General features: G+C 47.7%; 1 protein-coding gene across 3 annotated transcripts in view; it reads left to right on the top strand.

Annotated features, from left to right (window-relative positions):
* The window catches only part of SPTB (spectrin beta, erythrocytic), a 128130-nt gene that overhangs the window by 41231 nt on the left and 60788 nt on the right, over nucleotides 1-26111 (top strand). For all 3 annotated transcript variants that reach the window (XM_069595106.1, XM_069595104.1, XM_069595105.1), the window contains exon 2: nucleotides 14535-14733. In XM_069595106.1, coding sequence (XP_069451207.1) covers nucleotides 14586-14733 — 148 coding nt within the window. In that variant the 5' untranslated portion in view covers nucleotides 14535-14585. The remainder of the gene's footprint in view (nucleotides 1-14534; nucleotides 14734-26111) is intronic.

The raw sequence follows: 26111 nt of genomic DNA, 5'->3' as shown, positions 1-26111 counted from the left end.
TTGATTCTGTAGTCATATACAAGATACTAGAATAGCATTGGAAAATTCATCAAAGTCCTTGGTTATGGTCAGGCCAGCAGTAAGGCTGAAAGGTCTGAGTATAAATCTAGAAGGTAGGAAATAGGGCCTCATTCTGCATTTCTCTTGCTAAGTTCTTTAACTCTGGATGGTTCCTTCTCCCACCCAGAGTCTGCCTCCTAGCACAGGTCATACATTGAGTTAAGGCTACACCTTTCAGGGGCTCTCTAGGCAAAACTGACTTTCCCTGTAGGTATAATACACAGCTGCCTCCCTTACACAATTTGAATGTGCTGAGTGGCCTGTCCAACCAACTGCTTATCACCCATTTGTCTGGTTTGGCTCTAACATTGTATCTTTTATATCCATCGTTTGAATAAGGTAATCTATTTTCATAAGGTACTTATTAAGATGAGTTTCCTGGGAGAGATACTCTGCCCCTTGGGAAGGCAGATACATCAGTTTCATTCAGTTAACATGTTCCACCCAGTCCCTATGATATGCAAGGCAAAAGTCCCTACCATATTAAAGGCAAAAGGAAAAGAGGGGAGCGGAGGGTAGGATGGTTAGACAGCATCACCAACTCAATGAACATAACTTGAGCAAACTCTGGGAAATAGTGGAGGACAGGGAAACCTGGCGCGCTGCAGTCCATGTGGTTGCAAAGAGTCAGACACGACTTAGTGACTGAACAACAGCAACAACCATAGGCAAAGACTTTCAGGGTGGAAGTGGCATCCTTCTGTTTGCGGAGTTTACTGAGATAAGAAATTAGGCTGTCAGAGTCAATTTCGTTTTGAAGTAGGGACGGAGGTAGGTCTAAAGGACGAATTAGACTTGAGTCATTAGGCTCAGTAGAGGAACCTGGTATTGAGGGAGGTTGGGAAAGCTTAGATGCTTGAAGCAGAGTTGAAAGGGAAAGACAGTTGCAGAAGGGGCAGAGGGGTAATGACTATAGATTCCATCGACTATGAACTTTTCTTTTCGCTGTGAGAGTGTCTGTATTGAGCAGACTCAAAACTTGATACTGAGAGATACTGCGTTTTTTTTTGTAAATAAGAATACCTTGGGGTTTAGGGTACTTTGTAACTTATACATCATATAACTTTATAGTATCTATACAATAGCTTTATATGGTAAATGATGAATATATTGATTAGGGCATTGTAACTGCTCTAATAAAGAACTGTAAAATAGAATGTTACTTCTGGCTCACATCATAGATGAGTAAATGAGTATAAATTGTGGGGGAGACTTTGTTCCCCATAGTCATCCAGGAAAGCAGGTTCTTCTCATCTTGGCCCTTTAGTCTAGACCTTGAAGTGGTGTCGCTTGTGCTCATTCAGTCACACAGCCACACCTAACCACAGGGATGACTGGAAGAGGCCTCCAAGCTGTTTGTAGAAAGAGCCAGTCAGGCATTGTTAGGCCTGATCCTGCGCATGGAAGCACAGGGTATTCCCATTTTACAGATGGGGAAAGCAAGGTACGACATGGGTGAGTGACGTATAGATAGAAGAGCATATGACTACTAAGTTAAGTATAGGAGTTAGGATCTCAACCCGGGTCTGCTGTTTTGATAGAGCAGGCACAGTAATACTAACAGCAGCGATAACAGTAATAATATCTAATAGTTTGTGAATGTGGGCACATATAAAATGAGGCAGTATATATTGGGTTGGACAAAAAGTTCATTTAGGTTTCTCTATGCTAGTTCATGGAAAACCCGAAGGAACTTTTCAGCCAACCCAATATCATGGTCTTAGTAAATTCCATGTTCCCTTCCTCGCCTTGGGCTTTGCTGCATAGTCCTACAGAGAGCCAAGTCCTTTTTCTGAGGACCTTGGGCAGCAGAGTGACTGCATGAGCCAGCAGTGGGGGCTTCCCCATCAGCAGCACCCAGAGAAGAAGGCTGAGTGGATTCCAGGAGCCAAGAGGTGCTTTCCCTGCAGGGTGGGGGATCATGCACAGGAGAGGCAGGCCCTACAGAGCCGGAAGAGGCTGCCTGTGGCTTTGCTGGGAGACAGGAGCCTTGCCAGCAACTTCCTGTGGGTCTCCAGGGGACGGCCCAACTGCGTCAGGCTTGTGCCCTGGGCCAGGATGGGGAGTTCTTCCAGCTAGCTCCCGTTCCCTCGGGAGTCCTTGTGGGCCTGAGCAACATCTAAAAGATTCATTTTAATTGAATTATTTGAAAAGCTCTAATGTGAATGAATACCAAGTTGGCACCCATAACTTATATATTATTTATAGGTTCAACTCTTAAAGTCGCTCTCTTTGTTTGGGTAGCAGAGCTGTAGAGATAGAAACCATTCTGTGACTGACATTTCTGTGATACATGAAAGAATATCTAAAAGACTTCTTGGCTGAGTGGGCGTGGCATCCCTGTCTAGATGAGTTCTGGGTGAGAGGAGGCTGCTTTCATCAGTGTTTCAGTGCTGGGTGAGGAGATTGAGGCATGGGTTGAGTCAGAGCTGCTCTGAAAGGTTTCAAGATGGGATCATAGGAGCTGGATCCTGTTGCCACTGCCCGCCCTTCTGCCAGCACAGTCCAGCAAAAGAGGAGGTGATGGAAGGATTGTGATATTGAAGCAGCAGGGACCACAGTGAGAACATCAGGACCAGCCCGCATCCACAGCACTCCTGTATGTGCTGTGTCCCCAGCCTCTTCACCACCTTGACCTCCAGACTGGCCATCCGATAGCGTGTCCTCTGCACGAGCTGTTCTTAGCTCTTCAGGAGCCCTTCTTGGTATTTCTCCCTTCTCACCCATTTGTTCAGCGTCTTCTAGCCTCATTTTATGTTCCTGGAGTTATCCTGGGTAGTTGGGATGAAACGAGTGAATAAGACTGTCCCTGGCTTCAAGCCATTTATTATCTATTGGGAAAGACAGAAAAATAGATTATTCTCCTAGGCCATGGGAAGTGCTCTGATGACAGAGAGGGGAGCCTGGAAGATGTGCCCCCACCTACTGCCACTGCAGGGGACATGTGTGGAGATGGGGAGCTTTCTCAACAGAAGTGAGGCTGAGATGAGTTCAAACAGATAAGAAATTACTATGAAAAAGAGGAATGTGTTTCAGGCTTATGTGTATACATGGGTGCGTGGTCAGTCATGTCCAACTATTTGCGACCCTATGGACAGTAGCCCTCCAGGCTCCTCCCTCCATGGGATTTCCCAGGCAAGAACACTGGAGTGGGTTGCTGTTCCCTTCTCTAGGGGCTCTTCGCAACCTAGGGATTGAAACTCTGTCTCCTGAGTCTCCTGCAATGGCAGGCAGATCCTTTACCAGTGAGCCACTGTTTCAGGCTTAGGGAAAAGTATATGCAACAAGATAGATAGATAGATAGATAGATAGATAGATAGATAGATATAGAGAGAGATAGAGAGCTGAGGACCTGAATCGAGTTTGTTGTAACTGGAAAGTAGGATTGCGGAAGTAGGGAGGGTTGGATAGAATAGTGTTCAGGTAGGGGATAAATCACAAAGGGCTTTGACTATGACTTAAACTATGGGTTTTAAACTTCCTTCTTAGAGAGAGAGAAACTATTAAAGTATGGAAGTGACATCATATTTATATTCCGAGAAGATCTTTCTGACCACAAGGTAGAAGATGGGTCGGGATGGTAGGCAAAAGAGCCAACGTGGGTACAAAGAACTCATCAGGAAATCACGAGACTTGAGCTGGCGGTGGTGAGAAGTGAGGGGGCGCAGCAGAGACAGAGAAGAATGGAGATTTGAGAGACACTGAGGGCCTTAGTTGATAAGATGCTGGGTCCTATCACCCCAGGTTTGAGTTTGGGCCATTGGGATATCGATGGACTAGGACCATGGCTATAAGGACCAATGGTGATAGATTCAACTGGGGATAATGTTGAGTATGAGTGGCCTGTGGTCCTTCAGGTGGATGTTCAGAAGTCAGTTGAAGGTGATAGATGGGAGTTGAGACAGACTTGGAAGCCATTTGCATGAGATCATTTAGGTCATAGAGGTGCAGGAGATAGTCTAAGAAGAGTGTGTAGACAGACCAAGAGTGGAGCAGCCCCAGGATAGAGCTCTGGGGAACATCGCCATTCAAGGGACAGTAGGGGAAAAGAAGCCCACAGAGCAAGCCAAGGACAAAGGCTCAGACAGTTAAGAGAGAAGGAGGAGCAAGTCCTGGAAGACAAAGGAGGTGATCTCAGGAAACTTGGGGACCATCAAAAGAGCCTAAGCCTCCTGAGAAGTCAAGATAAAGGCCTGAAAAACATCTGTTGTTTTAAGGAACTAGGAAGGGAGGTGTCCATGAATAGCTTCAAGAACTGATGGGGGAAGCCAGCTTTCAGTGCAATAAGGAGTGAGTTAGGTATGGCATGAGGAGGTTCTCATGAATATATTATAGATAAATACACTGTATCTATTTTTACTTTAGAAGCAGAGGCTTCATCATTCTTCTCAGTTCATCGTCCTCATTTTCTAGTCAAGGTACCTCTCCTGGTTGGTTGGTTGGTTTCTTTCGTCCCCATTTCCCTAACTCCATCTAGAGGCAACCATTTTCATGTATTTAAGTTTTCCTTTTGTTTGAATGGCTTCCCTGGTGGCTCAGCTGGTAAAGAATCCTCCTGCAATACAGGAGACCTGGGTTTGATCCTTGGGTCGGGAAGATCCCCTGCAGAAGGGAATGGCTACCCACTCAAGTATTCTTGCCTGGAGAATTCCATGGACTGGTGGGCTGCAGTCCATGGGCTTGCAAAGAGTCGGACACGACTGAGCGACTAACACTTTGAAGTTATGTCAGTGGTGTGCTATAAATCTCATTCTGTTTATTTTATCCACTATTTTTTAAGATCCTCCATGTGTACATTCATTCCATTTTACTGTCCATCCCCAAGTGATGGACACACCGTTTGTCTTCGCCTCCCCGCCACACAGTCAATGCTGCGGTGAACTTCTCTGCATATGTACTCTTTCTTGACCTGTGTGAGAATTTCTTCAGTCTGTATGCCCAGGAACAGGGTTGTAGATATGTAACCTGACTGAGAACTACACACTAGCTTCTAGAATGGCTGGGCCAGTCCATACTCCCACCAGCAAGCAATATACAAGGTGCCTGCTCTGCACATCACCACCTCGTGTTATCCAGTTTGATAATGTTTGCTTCTGGTGTCTCCTTATTTTAATCAGCATTTCTTGTTAGCTAATGAACTTGAGTATCTCTTTTTAGGGTCTTAGCCTCTTGGATTTCCTCTTCTGTAAATCACCTGTTCTTATTCTTGGCAACTTTGTCAAGAAATTTGACTTTGAAAGGGAGAAATGAAAGGACGACAAGGAGGAGTTTTATTTAAGATGAGAAAGACTTAAACGTGTTAAAATGAAGATGGAAGGAAGAAAAAACTAAAGACTCATCTTACTCCCAGGATGGGAAGGATGGCTAGAAGAAAAGATGATGAAGATCTGGCCTCACCAGGGATTAAACATGAGACTGGGGGAGGGAGTGGAACTGAGGGGTCAGCACGCAGACCAGCAGCAGCTTTCCCTGAGCCCACCCGGCTGCCCCCTGCACCTGGTGGTCATAGAAGCAGTGTGGGATCCATGGAGCTGAATAGAAGGGGAAAGGTGACCTCCCTCAGCTTCTAGGAAAACGCTACATTGTGTTTCTAAATGTGTGAAAATAGCATTTGTTTTAAATTACCAGGAGAGAGGAAAGATGCCTGAATTTCAGCATATGGGTTGCTCCAACAAATAAAGTTGTAGAAACACATGACACAAAGGTGGGAGCGCAGGACACGTGGACCCTCTTCGTTGGAGCAGAGTTAGCATAAGAGAGCGTATGCGCTCAACACCAAATGGCATAGAACTCCAGGTTAGCGTGTGCGTCAGAGAGTTGCTGACAACTATGGAGCGGAGGCGAGTCATTGTGAGGAGGGCTGTGCAGGATGGATCGAAGAGGTTGAGTGCAGACAAATTTGGACCATTACCCATGTCCTGGTGGGTAACGGTAAGGGCCTGGAGTGAAATGGAAGCTTTAGAACATAAAGGTATGAGGGATAAAAGACACTTTACAGAGGCTTAATGACTGGCTATGATGATGAATCAATATTGAGTAAGTGCTCAATGCACGTAAGCGGGCTGTGTGAATGCGCAGTGAATGGATCGGGAATAAGGTGGGATAGTGGATCTAGAGTTTGAGCTTAAATCTTGAGGAGGAGCAGAACATTCACTGAGCACCTCTATGTGCCGAGCACAGTGCTGGGCACTGCAATAGAATAATGGATGAGACAGGCTTGGCTGCTGCCTGCAAGGAACCTATAGTCTAGGCATGCTAAGTCACTTCAGTCATGTCTGACTCTGTGCGACCCTATGGACAGCAGCCCACCAGGCTCCTCTGTCCACAGGATTCTCCAGGCAAGAATACTGGAGTGGGTTGCCATTTCCTTCTCCAATGCATGAAAGTGAAGTTGCTCAGTCATGTCCGACTCTTAGTGTCCCCATGGACTGCAGCCCCCCAGGTCCCTCCGTCCATGGGTTTCTCCAGGCAAGAGTGCTGGAGTGGGCTGCCGTTGCCTCCTCCGATAGTCTAGGCAGGGAGAGGCAAAAAAAAACGAAGGTAGACTGACAAATGCGTGAGTGATCACAGTTATGGTAAGGGCTGCGAAGGGGTCAAGCGAAGGGCCCAGACTGGGGATGACAAAGGACTTAGTCTCTATGGCGTGCTGGGGGGGGACTTCAACATGGGAATATTCCCTAAGAGGAGGCCTGAGAAAAGAGGAAGAGCCAGACATGCAAAATGCTCCAGAAAATGTCCCAAGCTGAGGACATGGTGTCCACAAGAGCTGGAGCTGGGGGAGTGACAGTTGAGAAGAGCTGAAAGGAGTCTTGCAGGATGCAGGAAGTGGTGGGGGGCTGGGTTGGGGAATGAGCTTGGACCAGGAGGCTGGGCACTAGGGCTATAGTAACATAACCTTACTGTCATGATCACACCTAACATAATTGACTATATAATTCCTGGTTATCATCCACTATTCAGTCCACAATTCGGATACCCCTGGTTGTCTAAAAACGTGTTTGGGTGTGTTTTGGTGTTGATTCAAGTCCCAAAGTATGTGATCCATTCACTGTTGCATCTCCTGAGTCCCTTTTGATCTACAGCAGTGCCTACCCTCTGCCTCTTTTACAGTCTGTTTGTTTTAATGCCATTGACTTGTTGAAGAAGTGGAGCCAGTTGTCTGCAAAATGACCCACCTCCTGGATCTGTCTCTTTGTTTCCTCATGTTGTCATTTAACTTGTCTCTTCAACGTATAATTCCTATAAATGGAAAACTAGTTCTACAGACTTGATCAGATTGAGATTTAACTTTTTTGGTAAGAATGTCATAGGTCATGATACTCTTCATAATTTCTCATATCTGGAGGCACAGTATCTTATTGTCTTATTCTTAATGATACTAAAACTCATCACTGAATTCAGGTGTTGGAAATGTGATCTTATATAATTCTCCATCAACATGTTATTTAATAGTTTCATTTTTCCTTATCTTTTCCAAATCAATTGTTTTATGAAAAATATCTCAGCTATTGTTGTTCAGTCACTAAGTCATGTCCAACTCTTTGCGACCCCATGGACTGCAACACACCAGGCTTCCCTGTCCTTCACTGTCTCCCTGAGTTTGCTCAAACTCATGTCCATTGAGTTAGTGATGCCATCCAATCATCTCATCCTCTGCTGCCCTCTTCTCCTCTTGGCCTCAATCTTTGCCAGCATCAGGGTCTTTTCCAATGAGTCAGCTCTTCACAATTATTTCAACCTATTCTTTTAAAATTTATATTATTGAAGTATAGTTGATTTACAATATGTTAATTTCTGCTGTACAGCAAAGTGATCCTGTTTTACACAAGTATATACTCTTTTTCATATTCTTTTCCATTGTAGTTTATCACAGGATATTGAATATAGTTCCCTGTGCTAAATCAGTAGGACCTTATGTTTATCCATTTTATATATAATAGTTCCCGTTGATAATCCCAAACTCACAGTCCATCCCTCCCTTACTCCCCTCTCCCTTAGAAACCACAATCTGTTCTTCATGTCTGTGAGTCTGTGTCTCTTCTGTAGATAAGTTCATTTACGTCATATTTTAGATTCCATGTATAAGTGTTATCATATTGTTTTTGTCTTTTTCTTTCTGACTTATAGTATGATAATCTCTAGGTTTATCCATGTTGCTGTTAATACAAGTGGCATTATTTCATTCTGTTCGGTAGCTCAGCAGTATTCCATTGTATATATGTACCACCTCATCTTTATCCATTACCTATCAATGGACATTTAGGTTATTTCCATGTCTTAGCTGTTGTGAATAGTGCTGCTATGAACATAGGAGTGCCTGTGTCTTTTTGAATAGTTTTGTCAGGATATATGCCCAGGAGTGGGATTGCTGGATCATATAGCAACTCTATTTTTAGTTTTCTAAGAAACCTCCTTACTGTTTCCCAATATGAAAATTTACATTCCCAACAGCAGGGTAAGAGGCCTCCTTTTTCTCCACAGCCTCTCTAACATTAACAATTTGCAGACGGTTTAATGATGGCCATTCTGACTGGTGTGAGGTGGTACCTCACTGTAGTTTTGATTTGCATTTCTCTAATAATTAGCAATGTTGAGCATCTTTTCATGTGCCTGTTTACCATCTGGATGTCTTCTTGGGAGAAATATCTGTTTAGGTCTTTTGCCCATTTTTTGATTGGGTGTTTGTTTTTATTGTTGAATTGTATGAGCTTTTTATGCATTTTGAAAATTAAGGCCTTGGTTGCATCATTTGCAAATATTTTCTCCCAGTCTCTAGGTATTTTAATCTATACTTGACTACTTCAAATATTGAGACCATAGTACCTCCCTGTGCAGTTTTCATCAGAGAAGAGAGAGGTAACTAGAAAAGTCTTCATGGAAGAACAGAAATTGGGCATTCAGGTTTTTAATTTGATGACTATAGAATTTGCTTATTTGCAGGAAGGAGGCCAGTGGCTATCTTGAAAGAAGTGAGTTGGGAGAGAGAAGAAGTAGGACAGGGTTATAATAGCTTTCTGTAAATGTAGATATTAAGCCCAAGAATCAGAATAGAAGATAATCTTTACAAACCATGTAGGGACTTCCCTGGTGGCCCAGTGGTAAAGACCCTGCATTCCCAATGCAGAGGACCCTAGTTCAATCCCTGGTGGTGGAACTAGATCCCACATTGCCACAACTAAAAGTTTTTTTGTTTTTTTTTAGTGTATATTAAGATCACCTCTCCCCTTGCCTTTAATCATTCCCAGTAGACATTTGCCTCTGTGTTGGATGTGCGGTGCTGATAGGTGGTGTTAAGATAGAGGGTTGATGGCCCAATCCCTGTATCAGAGCTGGGCAGCACCTGTTCCCCAATCAAATCCCTGTAAGAACTGTTGGGGCCAGGATCCCACCCCTCCTCCCCCATCCAAGCAGCTGCAGCATGACTGAAGCCAGTTCTTAGTAGGAGATTTTTCCGTGATGAAGACGGGCAAATTGTGACATGTGGGCCTGAAGTCCCTGCCTGTTGATAGAAACTGGAGCAGAAGGGTCTGGGCAAAGCGTTACCAAACAGTAGTGAACCAAAATGGCCAGGATGTTGCAGATGGATGGATATCCTCGATGGTGGCCACCATGGAGAGAAATCTTGAGACTTTCAGAACCCCCAAACCATACCCTGCTAATGATGAACTGGCAGCCAGGCTGGGTTGGGATGGGAGCTGTGGAATGTGGGAAAGCAGAGCATGCTCTAAGGAGAGGCAGTGGCTTGGCCCAGGCACAGCTGGTGGTGTCCAGATGCAGGAATGGTCATCCACAGGTGGTACGCTTGTCTGGGCCTCACTGTCACCCCACGGTCCCAAAACTCCCCTGCTCTGCTGTGCTGGGAGCCTTGGGCTCAGCCTCAACCATACTGAGACTGAGCTGTAACTTCTAGGTGGAGATGTCGGCTAGACACACAAAGGTGCCAGACTGGAGCTGGGGGATGGGGAGGCGGGTGGGGGTGGAGATAGATTTAGAGTACTCTGCACTGGGTGTCTCACTGGTTCTCATGCTGTTTTAGTGAGTGTTTATGTATTTATTCTTTAAGGTATCTGTGAATATGCAGTGAGATTACGATCAAAGGGAGTAGAGGAATGTTCTGTTTTGGTAAAAAGCATTGGCAGGAAGGTTCCAGGGAAATTTTAGGATTTAATCTTCTGACCTGGGTTGGCATGGTACCAAAACACATTAAAAGCAGGCTAGAGGTAGCATAAAGGGGCAGGACAAAATAGGAAGCAAGTAAGGGGTCAAATCTTATAGCTAAAGACAAAGAGAGACTCTAAGATCTCTGCTTTAAGACTGTATTTAAGCTATTGTAATAGACTGTACCCGTGACCCTGCTAAGGAAACAGCGCCAGCCTGTATTTCTTCTATTTCTCACTCCTGGGCTTTGTTACTGCTCAAATTTGTGTGGTCCAGGGAAGAGGAGATGGGGTGCAGAGAGGAAGGAAAAAGCATCTATCCTCTTCTGCTCAGATACCTTGACAGCCACTTCCTGGGTTCCTACCCACCCTGGGGATTAACAGGACGTAGCACATGGGGTTGAAATTCCGAGGCCTAACACCTGATCTCAAAAGCAGATGGTCCCTAGGCACACCAGAAAAGGGTGGAGCTGTGGGTTGCATCAGTGGTATTGTGAAATCCATTTCCCAGGCAGGCGTTCGTTATGCAAGTGAGTGTGCTGTGTAAGCGCATGAGCTTTTCAGTACAGAGCTGTGGGCAAGTTTTCTAGCGACCCAGCCCATCCCACTCAAAGTGTATCCTGGAGTCATGGGGTGACAGAAGCCTACCAGGTGAGGCTGAGCCTCAGATTGTGGTTTTGGAGACAGACTTGCTCAGCTGCTTGTCAGGCCGGTAGATGGACAGGGAAGGCAGGTTCTCCTGGACACAGACCAGAGAAGACCCACCTACACTCTGACGAGGCCCTGGTGGTGGGTCATGAGAAGGACTTCTAGGGGGCTTCAGAGTAAACTAGGGAGTAAATGGACATGGAACTACTTCTTATATTTTTTTTCCCTGGATTTGGTGGCAGGGAAGTGAGGTGCAGTTTGGGGCCTATTTCTAGCCATTTAATTGCTGTCCACCATACTTAGGGCTCAGGTGGTAAAGAATCTGCCTGAAGTGTGGAAAACCCAGGTTCAGTCCCTGGGTCAGGATGATCCTCTGGAGAAGGCAATGGCTATCTACTCCAGTATTCTTGTCTGGAGAATTCCATGGACAGAGGAGCCTGGTGAGCCACAGTCCATGGGGTCACAAAGAGTTGGACACAACTGAGTAACTGACATACCCATGGAGGGCCAGTCTGACTGCAGAGATTACTTATATCCCTAAAAACATGACTGAATCGCCTCAGCTCCAGCTTCCCCTCCAATACCAATTTAAATGTCATTTTCACGGCCCCGCATTTGGTTAGGTGTTCCCACCATGTGTCCCCGGCATATGCTATTCTTTTCAATCACGGTGGTTTCTTTATTGCCAGGCCTTGCAAGGGACATTGTAGCGGTTATGGGTGACCCTGGGTTGAATTTGTTTTTAGGCAAGTTTTGCTTTGTTTTCCTGGCATCACCATCCGTAGCTTTCCTTTTTTCTTATTTTCTTCTCCTGCCTCTCACACCCGATTCTCCCCTTGCCACTGAGCACAGCAGCCCACCCTTACCCCCTTGGCCCTGGTGGGATGCCATCTGGGCAGGCCACTGGGGTGGGAAAGGCTGGGGAGCCAGAGGAAGAGGGCCTTTAGTTTCTGAGTCTCTTTCCTTGGTGTTTGTCTGTGGGGACCTGACCCTTCTAAAGAAAAAAGAAAAAACACCTTGAGTTGTGTGTTTAGACACGCACATGTGTTTTTCACGTTCCCGGCAGAGCCACTGCCTGGCTGCTACCTCCTCTGAGCTCCAGTCGCAGGAGGCAGGGCGGGTTTAAGCAGGATGAATGGCTGTCGAGTGGCTGCTCCTCTGCACCCAGGGCCATCAATCTTGTCTTGAACGCCCAGCCTGCTGGTCTGCCCGCTCAGGCTCATCTTTCTGGGGCAGACTTATTTACGGAGCCGCTGCAAAGGTAATCTCACTCCCCAGGCTCCGCGGCTGGCCTGGGCCTTGCTCAGCTCATCCACTCTTAAAAATAGCCCAAGATGAGAAGGAGAGCCAGGGTCCGGTTACCTCCTGCACGCAGGATCTGATCTCATCTCCCCGCGTGCGTCTGGCAGCTCAGCCCAGCTCAGCCGATCAGCCTGTTGGTCCCGCCCCACTCACAGCTCCGAGCTGCTGGTGATGTCCCTTAAGGGGTCCCTCCCACCCACCTCTGCCTGGCCAGCTGAGTGGGACATCTCAGCCTCGGAAGCAGCACACCTGACTGTGGGAGATAACAGGTTGTCAGAGGGGATGAGGGTGTTCTGGGTCCCAGGTCTGGAATCGCAGGGCAGACCTGGAGGGATGATGGCTGACTTCCCCATCTTTACCCTCCCCTCCCCCAGTAGCAAACACCTTGGCAAGCTCTGGAAGCTGAGGAGTGCCCTCTGGCCCCCTGGGCCATGTTCTTTCCTCACCTGCTTCTTTAAAATCCACCTGCCCACTCGAAGGGGGTACAGCGGCCCCTTCCCAGCCTGGCCTCCTTCCCAGCCAACAGCCGTCATTCCTTAGATGACCTTGGGGAAGCCTCATCTTAGCAGGCCCTGGTTTCTTCCCTTGCGCAATTAGGGTGGATAACTCCGGCTCCAGTCTTACCTCGAAGGGATGTGGTGGGATTGATTAGTCAGGTGAGGGAAAGAGAGCTTGAAGGGATTCTGTCTGAAGAACAAGGGCCCTGGTGCTGCAGTGATGCTTGGGCTCGTTAGCTTGCTTCATTTCTTCCTCAGGCACGCGTCTGCTTGGGTGGCTGTGTGTGTTGGATGACTGTGTGTGTGCACACACACTCCTGGAGGGAGTGGCTTACCTCACAGCTCACTAGTTGTCAACACTTGTCATTTGTCTGCCTCACAGCCTCCCCACCCCCTCCCCCTTTTGTCCTCTTGGATAGGAAGGCTCTGGGCTCCCTGTTCTCTTTTACAGACTTGATCTTGGAGTCTCTTAAGCTCCCTGGGGGGATGACTGAAGGACAGGTACAGGTTAGGCCGTTAAGACTGAACGGAAGCCCGTCTTGCTTCAAAAGCCCAGGACATCAGGTCCCAGCCTGGCTGCTCTAGCCTCCTTCTCCCTGACCTTTTCTCCCTGACCTTACCCTCATCCTCCAGCTGCATCATAAGATTGCTAAATGTTGCCACACCCTTTCTCACCATCAGCACTTTGCACCTGCTCTTCATTCCTTTTTTCTGGACTCCTTCCTTTTCATCTCCCCTTTACAGGATGCCTCCAAGCTCCCTCTAGGAACCCGCTTAAACTCTCTTTCCCCTGACACCCAGCATCCAGCATGCGTCCCTCACACTACCCTTCTTTCCCAATTGTGCCAAAGCATCGCACCTTACTGTACTTGCTTCTTTAATCATCCCGCTTGCTGCCGGGTTATAAGCTGCATGAGGACAGGGCCCTTCTGTCTCACTCATAAGGTGCTATGCCTGGCATAGCATCCGCCTCCTCGTAGGGACTTGGTGCATATGTGGATTAATTATGAATGAAAGCATAAGCGTGACACATGACAGGCGAGTAGGGACCCAGTGTTCCTGCCACCCGTGTGCACAGCACGGATGAGCACACACAGCTCTGTCGTCTGTGGGATCCCCTCGCCACCACACCCCACCATCATGCTGACCGCCTTGAAGGGACAGCAGGCTGATCTGGCTCCATGGTCTGTCCTGAGATGCAACCAGACAGCTTGTCCAAGCACCTGGGCACACTTCAGAGAAGGCAAAAGCAAGAGCCAGCTTTCTGACTGTTGGCTGCAGGCCAAGAACTCAGAGGGTTCTTGGGAGCCTCTGGGAGCAGTTAATATTCCCCAGTGCAGCTTCCAGGTTGGAGGCACCAGTGGCATCTCAAAGCTCATGCTTGCCTCTCTCCCCACTGGTTCACGTTTGAGTCAGACTCCACCAGCTCCCAGCTTCTCCCTCTCCTGCCCTGTCCCCACCTCCCCTCCAGGTTGGGTCCCCAGGTCATAGGGTAGCGCTGCTCTGCCCAGTTCGTCCCTGCCAGCCTCTGGCTCCCAGGAGAGCCACCCGCCTCTGTGGCCGTAGCAGCGGGTTTGGAGGAAGCAGGCTTGCTGCGTCCGGCACCTCCGCCTGCTGGCTGGCCTGACCCTTGCCGCCTGCAGCCCTCTGTCCCCGCTGGCACTGTCCCCGTTACTGCTGTCGCTGCTGCTGCAGCAATATTTTCTGCCGGGTGACCCAGTGATCCCTGGTCAGCTGTGGCCGGGCACAGGGCACCATGTGCCGCTCCCGTAAGGATCTGCTCCTACCAGCCACTCCAAATAAGTTTTCCTGAGACAAAGTCCGAGGGGCTGGGCGCTAACCCTCTGACTGTGTTACTGTCCCCCACCAGGGACCCTTCCATGAAGACTGAGGCAGGCGTAGCTGCGGACAGCCTGCTGACATGACATCAGCCACGGAGTTTGAAAACGTGGGCAACCAGCCACCGTACAGCCGGATCAATGCCCGCTGGGACGGCCCGGATGATGAGCTGGATAATGACAACAGCTCAGCCAGGCTCTTTGAGAGGTCCCGGATCAAGGCCTTGGCAGGTACTCTTTGGGGCCGTGGGGGCTAGGACAGCCACTCTCCTAATCCCAGGGTTCACTGCCCTCCCGCCTGTGATGAATCCCCTGGGTGTGCTGGCGTGAGCCCTGTCAGGGAGGCGATGGAGATGTGGCCACGTGGCTCAGAGGCCAGGGCCCCTTGGGAGTGAGCACAGGGTAGGCAGCCTCTCCTCCCACGTGTCCTCAGCTTTCTTCCAGGCGGAAAGTGGTGCCAGGTGGGCCCTGTCCTCTGCCCTGAATGACCTGTGGCTGCAGTCAGAAGTAAAGAAGAGGTCTGGGCGAAAGAGCCTGTGAGGGGTGGGTCAGCTGGGCAGAGGGGCGTGGGCCTCATTCTGTACCTCGATCTCCTGCCTGGTCCTGGATAGGGGAATTCTCATCATCTCCTCTGTGGCCCCAAAAGGAAAAAGGGCGATTTGATAGGAAATGGAGAACAGATAAGATCTTCCCCACACTGCCTCAGAGAGGAGGATTTTCTGGACTAAACCTCTTATACTTAAACTGGAATTAGATTTTTACTTAGCAGGTTCATAATAGATGTGTGTGTGTATGAGAGGGGGCGGTGGTGGAGAGGGAGAGAGAGATTTTCAAATCTCTAGTAGAAATGGCTTCTCTTTCCCCTGCTGGCTGAGGTCTGATTCTTGAGAATTTTTCCCCCCACCAATCACTATGACCATTGCCTCCCTGGAACCTGTCCCAGGGTAGCTGTGTTCTGACCCTAAGTCCTCAACCAATAAAGAAAGCTTAGGTCCTGTGGTGGTGGGGGTGTGTGTGGCTTTATCCCAGGAAAGGGGTGGATTCCTTCACCTGCTCCATCAGTGACTGGCCCAGATCAGACTTGTTTCCCCATGGGTGGTGGTTCCATCTTCCGCCTGGTATGAAGGGCACAGCCTTTCCCATAAGCACTCTCTGGGGTGGTTCTCCCTCCGCCAGTGCTCAAGGCCCTCTCTGAGGTTGCTGGTGGTTCTCTTCCACCTCCCCTCCCTGCGTTCTGCTCCCTGGTGCCCAGTTCTCCAGCACCTGGAGGCGTGAGCAGGGCCTCTCTGAGACCATGATGACCCCTCATCTCAGGAGTGTCCAGGCCTCCCATCCCTGCAAAAGGGATGCTGTGTCTCACTCCTTGTGGTGGTGGGGAATCCTTTCAGGTCTCAGCCATCACCCGTTTGGTCCTTGCTCTTTGCAGGAAACTCCCTTTCTTCTTCCCTCATTTCCTCCTCGCCACCCCTGACCCCACAAAATCCTTCCTTGGTTTTCCTTGGGGATGTATAACAGCACCAGTCCCTTGCTTTTGCTTATGTAATTTTAACCTCTTTAAATAACCAGGCTTGAAGCCCTTGCCTTTGCCAGTCTGGTTTGACTTTCTCTGTGTCTTGTGCTGGCTAGGTCTGGCTGCCGTGACCCTGAGATACACCTGCAGGGAGAGGGTGCCATACTCCATAAAAGTTTGTCAAAGGGCAGCCTGAGGGGTGGGGCTGTCTTTTGTGTTTCACAGATGGCCTGTCTTTGAAGAAACCAGGGTAAATTCCATTTTAACAATTATCAGTCATATTCCTACTGTGTGCAAAGCTGAACCTCTACCCAGACATGAACGTGGATAAGGGGGAGCACAGAATTGGATTCAACATAGTATCTGTCTCTGAGGAGTTTATGATCTATTAAGGAAATAAATGATGTTCATAATTATTGAGCAAGAATAGAATTAGAGAAGAACTATGGGAAAGACACATAATTAAACAGCAATGAGAGAACAAAGCGGGAGACACAGGGAGAATCAGGGACTTGTTTGTGGAAGAGGTGGTCCTTGCGCTGGGGACTGGAGGGTGTGTGTGGCTCACAGGACAATGGGTTTAGAGCTGGTCCAGTTGGCTGATATGTATGGCAGCCTGGTCTGATTGATGCGCAGCCTGGGAAACTGGTGGAAGTAAGTTGAGCCGGTTGATCGGGAAAGAGCGTCCTTCAGCCTTGTATCCCTCACTACAAGTGTACATCTCCTCTGTCATAGCATCTGGAAGCCCCCAGGAGGAGCAGAACCACAGAGCATAGAGTTACATGCCTGGATCTTAGCCGTTTAGAACATCTGGCTAGCAAGTACACACCCAAGTTTGGAGTCTATTCAGGGTGTTTTTTTTAAACAAATAAAACCCTAACCAGTTTACTGACTTTCCTCTCCTGAGAGTCCACGCTGAGTGATCTGTGGGAGAAGCTAGAGCTTTGAGAAGGTCCGAGGCAGAGTGGCCAAATTGACTATTCTGGTGGGTGGGCGGAGCAGAAGCAGGGAGCAATAGCCTCCCATACCCAGATCTCTACCGGTTTTAACTTCTTGATGTTTTTCTCTTCAGTGCCATCTTTGGGGCTCCCCTGGCAGTCTAGGCAGCCGTCAGCCTCTCCAAAGAGGCTGAGGGAGCTGAAGCTACCTTTGGTCTGCACCATTTCTGCATTCTCCACGGCCGCTCCTCACTCCTAGGTGTATTATTGCAAGGAAGGCATGCAGCCTTGTTTTTCTTTTAAGACGGTGGTGATCTGCTTCATAGGTACACGTGGCAGGGCTGGGGAGGTTGGCCTGGCCTTTTCCATCTGAAATTGAAGGTCCTGGAGTGAGGAGGAAAATGTCACAAGACCCAGATTCAGGTCCTGGTTCCACCGTTGAGGCTACCACCTTGGAGGACAGTTCAGTCTCCTGTTTTACAAAATGAAGACCGTAGTATTTTTCCAAGATTGTTGTGAAGATCAAGTAAGATAAGGTTTATGAAAGTTTTTTATTAGTTAAATCCCTTGATGAATGTTAGTATTTATAGGAAATCTATTTGGGAACAGTATTTTTTTTTTCCAGCCCAGCGGCTTGTGGGATCTTAGTTCCCCGACCAAGGATTGAACCCAGGCCCTTGACAGTGAACGTGCAGAGTCCTAACCACTGGGCTGCCAGGGAACTCCCAGGAATATTAATAGTACCTTTCTGTCCCTTGTCTTCTCCCAGCTTCAAATATTTGAGATCATCAGTCCAGACAATGTCCCAGTTACCTTGGCCATTCTGGGGCCATTTTCTTCCCTCTTAACCACCACCCTGCTTTGTCTTAGAAGGGTTGGGTCTGAAAAGGAGCCAGGAACCAGTAAAATTAGGCTCATGCTTGTGCCTGGAGCTCTTGGCTTTGTCCCCAGGGACCCAGGGGCCACGGGGACAAAGCCCCCTGCTGTGTAGCACTTTCTTCCTAGGCATCCAGTCTGGATCCCAGGTGTGTCTCTGCCATTAGCTGGGTGATGGGAAGATCCAATAAACCAAGGATGACGGGGCCTTCTTAGATGCCCTTCTTAGTGTGGCAGTGCCTCCTGGTCCCTCTCTACTTAGTGACCCGTGGTTAGAAGACTTGCATTTGGTTAAGTGGACTCTGTCTATTCTGCCTCCTAAGTCACCTTCCTCTGAGCTCCAGAGGAGACAGTCTCCTGCCTTTCAAATCATTCCCAGCTCTTCCTCCTGGAGTCAAAATAAACAAGCCATCTGGTTATTCTGCCTGGAAACCTCCACCTTGGTATACAGATACCTGACTTCTCTCCAGAATTAATTACTCTGCATTTGAAGCTGGATCAGCCTGACTAAAGCAAAGGGGGAGGTGGGTAAGAAGATGATGTAGGAGGCTCCTGGATGGGGATGGATTTGACCTTGGTGATGCAAGGGGAGGATTGGAAGCCTGGTAGGTCCCCGGGCAAATGCTGCTCTCAGTGTTGGCCTCTAAAGCTGGCAGAGCTTCTTGAGGTTCAGTGGCGGGTGAGTGCTGAGGCTTCTTCCCGAACAGGAAGCCATCCTCTGCTTTGATGCTTGCCTCTGGCACCTGCCTGCTTGTGGGACTTGCCTTGAAAGACTGGAGGAAGGAAGGCAGCTGGAGGGTCCACGTTCCCATCCCTCCAAGACTTCCAGCCTTTGCGTCTCCCCCTTTGTGTCTCACCCCATCTCCTGTCCTTCCTCCTGGGCGCCACCGGGTAAGCACTTGCCGGTCTGGATGAGGGACTGCAGGCTGTGGGGATTTTCTGGCCCGAACGCCCAGAGGAGGCCTCTTCCCTGCACACAGCCTTGCTCTCAATTGTGTACCCCCAAGATTTGGGTGAGGGTGCTGGCTCAGGGCAGATGTGACCCAGCTAGGGGGGTAGGAGTGGAGGAAAGCAACAGAAAGGTGCCCCGAGAAGAGAAACCCTGTGCCTTATCCTCGCCACATCCCCTGCTTGTCTTGCACACACACACAGCTCAGCCTCCCCGCCTCTCAAGTGCCGCCCGCTGTGTAACTTCCAGCTCCTCAGTGCAGAGACATCTGGACGGCAGTGATGCAGAGAGCAGGCTGGGGCCTCCTGAGGAGGCTGTGGGGGGGGGAGGACCGACATGTCCTTCCTCCCCTTCTTTGGCCCATTGAACATTTACTAAGGGACAGACTACTCAGAGCCTCCCTTTTAAGACCAAGTGCACGAAACTGTGTAGCCCACTCTGCTTTTGCCTCTAATTCGGAATGCAAGTGATGTTTTGAACTAGAGACGCGCCTCCTTCCCGCATTCTCTCTGTCGCCTTCTTGCTGGAAATGAGGTGAGGCCGATGGCGAGGTTGGTCAGGGATGATTCAGAGAACGCAACAGGGCACTGCAGGCTGTGTCCCTGTGCTCTGAAGCATGCAGCTGCTCCGCTGGGAACCGGGAACGTCTTTCAGACCCACTGAACCCAGGCCCCCAGGTTAAGGTCTGTGGCCAGCAGGCTTTCCATCAGAGCCTTGGGAGAGTGGTCCTCAGACGCAGCGGTCAGTGGTGCTCCCCCCGCCCTGCTGGCCTTGACACCCCAGTCACTCCTGTGGATTCCTGCCTGGTCTTGGTGGTAAAAAATGATGCTTGGCCTCCCCCGACTCTCCCCTTTCCCCACCTGCCCCAGGATGATGCTGAGCCCAGGTGCCCCAGTTGCCGGAGAAGAGCTTTGTGTCCAGAGGGTGAATGATTTCTTTCAGAAAGCAGGGCTTCACCACGGTTGTGCCAGGAGGGTTCAGCAACTTCTTGGCAGCCTGGTAAGATGACAGTTTCCAAAAGCAGCTGCTAGAGACCAAAAGCCATCCATCAGATGTGCACAGCCCAAATGTCTCTCTTAAGCTACCTGTGAGAACAAAGATGGTGTCATTAGTGAGAGCTTTTTAAGATGTTTTCTTCTGTGATTTAAAAACGTGGAATGGAGTTCTATTTAGAGACCACATATTGGGAAAATGTACTATTCACGGAAATATCTTTAATCATCAGCCATCATTTTAATGTACTGTCAGAAGAAAAAAAAATAATTGGCTCAGCAGCTTTCTCTTGGAGGTCAGCCATTGTGAGTCCCCCTCCTTCCCCTGAGACAAACCACTGTGCAGAGAAGCCTGCTGGTTACCTGTGCAGCCCAACCTACGAGAGAGGCCATCGTGCCGACTGCACTGTGTGGTCAGGGCAGTTTTCTCCTGCCCAGGGCATACACTTTCTCCCATCATCCCCTCTCAATAAAAGGGGATGTTCTTCTCTGAGAATGCTTTGCAGAACTGCGGCTCTTCCCCTTCTCTGGGTGACTGCTATCTATCATCATGAAGATGCTTTATCAAATATTAATACAACGAGGTTAATCATGAGATGCTATTCCCTCCCCGTGGGCTGCAGTCTGAGTGAGCCATGTTAATAGCTTCCTCCATCGGCAGGCCATTCCTGTGGACTGTCAGCTTCATTCCCAAAGACAGGTCCTGACACCAGGCCTTGCCTGTGCTTCTGGCTCCTGGGAGCAGCCAACACCCCCGCCCCTCTACCCCCACAGGGCACCCCCCTTGCCTGCTGCTTGGCTGAAGAGGTGCCAAGAGTGTCATTTTCAGAGCAACTGAAGCAATTGTTCATTATCCCTTTATATCTTGTCACAGAGGCAGAATGACAGGGAGGCCGGTAGCTGCGTCTCAGGCAGCATTTTGACTCCAAACCCTTTGGCCTTCAGACTCTGAAAACTGGATCAACCAGGGAGTCTCATTCTATAGGCTAGTGAGAAAGAAATCAATCAAATAGTCACACATGAGAGAGTAGCCTTGAAACATACACATTACCGTATGTAAAATAGATCTCAGTGGGAACTTTCTGTATGTCACAGGGAGCTCAACCCAGTGCTGTGTGACAGCCTGGAGGGGTGGGATGGGAGTGGGAGGTGGGAGGGAGGCTCAGGAGGGAGGGGACACATGTATTATGGCTGATTCATGTTCGTGTATGGCAGAGACCAACACAACATTGTAAAGCAATTATCTCCCAATTAAAAATTGAAAAAAAAACCACACATGTGTCTTTGTACATGCAGACATGTATGTCATGACAAATTAGGATAAATGCTATGAAGACTGACTAGGAATTGTGCATTTATAACATAATCCACAGCTTATAGTTTGTCCAAGGAGGAGTGGGGGCTTGTTTGAGTAAGAGTGTGGGATGAGTGAGTGGAGATAGGAGGGGCAGGTAAGAACCAAGTCACCAGGGGCCTTCAAAGGCCCTGAGTATCCTCGGGGTCCTGGCAGGAAGCAGCAGGTAACTCATAGTGGTGATGTTTGATGAGGGGATTGCTTGCAAAGGACCGGCAGAGTTGAAGCATCAAAGGGTGGGAATTTTCAACAGAAGAGCTGTAGGCTTTCAGGACAGAGACTGTGGCCTTCAGGAAAGGGCCTGACAGACAGACAGTGCTGCTCCCAACCCATCAGCATGCATCCCAACCCAGGGATCTAACCCAGGTCTCCCACATGGCAGGCATATTCTTTACCTGCTGAGCCACAAGGGAGGCCCAAGAATACTGGAGTGGGTAGCCTATCCCTTCTCATGCAGATCTTCCCAACCCAAAAATTGAACCGGAGTCTCCTGCATCACAGGCGGATTCTTTACCAGCTGAGCTATGAAGGAAGTTAGCATGCATCCCAACCCACCACAAAGAAGTGATGTGGTTACGTTTAGCTTTGAAAGATCATTCTAACCTCAATGGGGAGAACAGGTTGTGGAGAGGCTCCATAAATGTCCAGGAAAGAGAAGGTGGCAGGGAGAGTCAGCTTGGTGGCCACCAGGAGCAGAAAAGTGGTTCGTCCCCACCATTCAATTCTTCTCCTCCTGTTGCCATCACACTTTCCCCAGTGTGGTGACCTTGGCCAACTTACTTTCCTTCTCTGGGCCTTGGGTTCCTCACCTGTAACATAAGGGGCTTCAATCAGATGTTGCAGGAGGACTTTCCAGCTCAGAACCTGGGGAGAAGCTCCCTGAGGCAGGGCTGACCACGTGTCTTTACCCTGAACCTCGGAGCTTTGACTCCTGGCTTGGGGGAAGGGAATTGACCCTTTTCAGTAAATCAGTGGGTTCTCCAGAAATTCTCTCTGTTCATTAACAGCTAGGCTGAGGCTGAATCCTGGACTGTCTTTGACTTCTGCGGCCTCGTGTTCTCAGCAAGTGTCCTCTCTCCATGCAGCCACCACCTGCATGCATGACAGCGGTGCTTGGTGTTTGTACAGCTGCTTCGTGTTCTAAGTGCTTTTTATCCAGATCTCACTGGCCCTTCAACCACTCTGAAGTTGGCAAGGTGTATCTATTGCCCTCCCCTTTCTAGACAAGGGAAGTCCCACAGCAGGAAGGGCCAGGACAAGCCTAGAATCCCAGGCTATTAAGATCAGCCCTCTGCTGTTGAGGCGACAGCACTTGAATGTCCTTCAGGTCTGCATTATCTCCTCCTCGGCACTCCATCTGAGACATCTCTTCCCATGTTTCCTTTCACCACCAGCCTCTGGAGCCTCTTTAATCAAAACCCTGAACTCGTTTTTACTTCTGTCTTACAGCCTCCCAATGCTGTTACCTGCCAGGGCCAGCTGCCCCTTGTCCTGGGATATTGTCCAGATCATCTCCTGTCATTTCATTCCCAGAGTTCACGTGTCAATGAGGCCTTGGCACATCAGACAGACTTTTGCTGCTGCCTCTGAGCGAGTTTCCTGGCCTCCAGCCTCTCCCTTGTCCAATCCCATTTATGCAGGGTGGTTAGAATCTTTTTCCTCCAGCAAATTTTTAGTGAGGTATCACTTTATCTGGCTCTTCTTTTCCTGGAGGATAAAGTTCAGTTTTCCATAGACTGTCCTTTGACTTCTTTGCTCCGGTAAACTCTTCTCACCCTCACCCCCAAAGCATGCACGCATACACCTTCACACACATATGCACACACACATACAGGTTTGCAAGTTTTCACCAGAGACCCCTCCTTCTTTCCCTGCCATTCAGGAAGTATTATCATCTTCAAGCCCTGGATCAAAATTAGCCTTCTTCACATGCTGTGCTGTGCTTAGTTGCTCAGTCATGTCCAATTCTTTGCGACCCCGTGGGCTGTAGCCTGCCAGGCTCCTCTGTTCATGGGGATTCTCCAGGCAAAAATACTGGAGTGGGTTGCCATACCCTCCTCCAGGGGATCTTCCCAACCCAGGGATTGAACCCAGGTCTCCCACATTGCAGGCAGATTCTTTACCATCTGAGCTACCAGGGAAGACTGGTGGCTTCATTTCTTCATTTGTTCACATGAAATATTTTAAATTTAAACTTTTCCTATAATATATAAAAACCCTATTTTATTAAAAAGTACATAAAAATCCTCTTTTATATTTTAAAAATAGAGTGATTTATAGCTTTAAACATTTTTATTACATAATATATATTTAGTGTAGAAAAGATTAGAAAAACTGATTAAAAAGAAAGTATAGACATTTGTGAATACCCCATATAGATATTATAATGTCTATGGATACATTTTTGTATTTATACATATACATAGACTATGTATATGTATAAATATAAACATCATCTATAATCTTAAACTGTTTTTCACTGAGAAATATATTATTAATATCTTCTCATGCCTGTAAATATGCAGATTATAATTTTCATGGCTTTATAGTCTTCCTTTGTGTTAATCTACCTAGATCTAGTTAAGCAGCATCTTAGTGTTTAACTTTGCTCACTTTGAGAGTCAGTCTTGTGTGCTTTATTCTTGCATTTAAAGGAATCTGTATATATTCAAACATGCATTGGCATATGTAGTAAGCATCTTTAAGTTTTCTCTTAGGATCAACCCTAGTTGGCTTTGAAATCCTTATGGGCAGAAGAACTGTGCCCAGGCTGTTCACAATGCCAGTATGATGAAAGTTGTTTGGTGGAAAGAACACTTCCTCCCCAGACTGAACAGTAGGAGGAGAATTTGTGCCAGCAGGATCATTTATGCCGTGTCCCTGAGAGTCTGCCCCACGCTAGGCGTTATGATGGGTTGGTATCTATACCGTTGGGGTTTGTCACGAGTTCGGATATCCCTCTCTCAGGTTATCTAAGCTCTTGGCTTCCTGGCATGAAATGGAGGGAAATCCCTTTGTAAACCTGCAAAAAAAGTAAATGCTTCTTTCCAGGCCAGGCTATTGCTCTGAGGTCTCCCTTGGTACCTTTTCTCCCACTTGCCTTTCTGACCACCTAGCTTTACCCATAGCTTAAAGCCATGCTCTGGTGAAAATTCAGACTTCCTTAAGAAGGATACATTTTGACTTTTAATCAGTCATTTGTCCTTTGGGATTTGAGTTCCATGTCCCATTTTTCTTTATGACATCTGTTGTTTCTTATAAAAGTTATGTATGTACATTGCAGATATTTTAGTAAACATGGATAAGCAAACCAAAGTGTCACCCACAGTCTTAACACACCACTATAATATAGTATATCATTAGCTTTTTTCTATGAGTCTATGTATATAGGTCTACAATATTATATTGTAGTTTTATATTATACAGGTAGTTTTATAATCTGAATTTTCCCTTAAAATATAATATCTTTTCTTGCTATTGGAAGTTCTTCCACCTTATTCATATATATGAATGTGCCAAAACCATGAAATAATCCCCTGTTGAATATTTGGGCTGCTATTCTCTACTTTAATTTTTTTTTTATTTTCTACTTTTGAGAGCAGATTTCTAACAGAGATAAGAGAGAGAGACAAGAAACAGTCAAGGAATTTTATAGGAAGCCATAGCAGGAATAAATAGATGGACCACCTTACCTGCCTCCTAAGAAATCTGTATGCAGGTCAGAAAGCAACAGTTAGAACTGGACATGGAACAACAGACTTGTTCCAAATAGCAAAAGGAGTACGTCAAGGCTGTATATTGTCACCCTGCTTATTTAACTTCTATGCAGAGTACATCACGTGAAAGGCCAAGCTGGATGAAACACAAGCTGGAATCAAGATTGCCGGGAGAAATATCAATAACCTCAGATATGCAGATGACACCACCCTTATGGCAGAAAGCGAAGAAGAACTAAAGAGCCTCTTGATTCAAGTGAAAGAAGAGATTGAAAAAGTTGGCTTAAAACTCAACATTCAGAAAACTATCATGGCATCCGGTCCCATCACTTCATGGGAAATAGATGGGGAAACAATGGAAACAGTGACAGATGGTTTTTTTTTTGCGGGGGCGGGGGGGCCTCCAAAATCACTGGAGATGGTGACTGCAGCCATGAAATTAGAAGACGCTTACTCCTTGGAAGAAAAGCTATGACCAGCCTAGACAGCATATTAAAAAGCAGAGACATTACTTTGTCAACGAAGGTCCCTCTAGTCAAAGCCATGGTTTTTCCAGTTGTCATGTATGGATGTGAGAGTTGGACTATAAAGAAAGCTGAGTGCTGAAGAATTGATGCTTTTGAACCGTGGTGTTGGAGAAGACTCTTGAGAGTCCCTTGGACTGCAAGGAGATCCAAGCAGTCCATCCTAAAGGAAGTCAGTCTGGAATATTCACTGGAAGGACTGATGCTGAAGCTGAAACTCTAATCCTTTGGATGCAAAGAGCAGACTCATTTGAAAAGACCCTGATGCTGGGAAAGATTGAAGGCAGGAAGAGAAGGCAACAGAGGATGAAATGGTTGGATGGCAACGTTGACACACTGGATGTGAATTTGAGCAAACTCTGGGAGATAGTGAAGGACAGGGAAGCCTGCTGTGCTGCAGTCCATGGGGTCACAAAAAGTCAGATACAACTGAACAGCAATTCCCATCTCAGTTCTCCAGACTCAGTTCTTTTCCCATAAGTAGTGTTACCAGCTTTTCATGTATCTTTCCAGGAATGTTTTTTGCATATATTAGCAAATAGTCTATATTGTTTTTCTCAGATTTTCCCCACCATATATTGTCCCTTATTGTCCTTTTTTCCCCACCCAGTTTATCTTGAAGATCATTTTATATTAGTACACAAATGGCCTTCTCATTCTTTTTGCAGATATAGTATTCCATGGTCTAGACATAATTTTAATTTAACCAGCCCTCTATTGGTAGACATTTAGAGTATTTCCAATCATCTG

Source organism: Ovis canadensis, chromosome 7 (genome assembly GCF_042477335.2).
Source record: "Ovis canadensis isolate MfBH-ARS-UI-01 breed Bighorn chromosome 7, ARS-UI_OviCan_v2, whole genome shotgun sequence".
Lineage (NCBI taxonomy): Eukaryota > Metazoa > Chordata > Mammalia > Artiodactyla > Bovidae > Ovis > Ovis canadensis.
The sequence above is the reverse complement of the archived record's forward strand: the minus strand, read 5'-3'. Positions and strand labels throughout refer to the sequence as shown.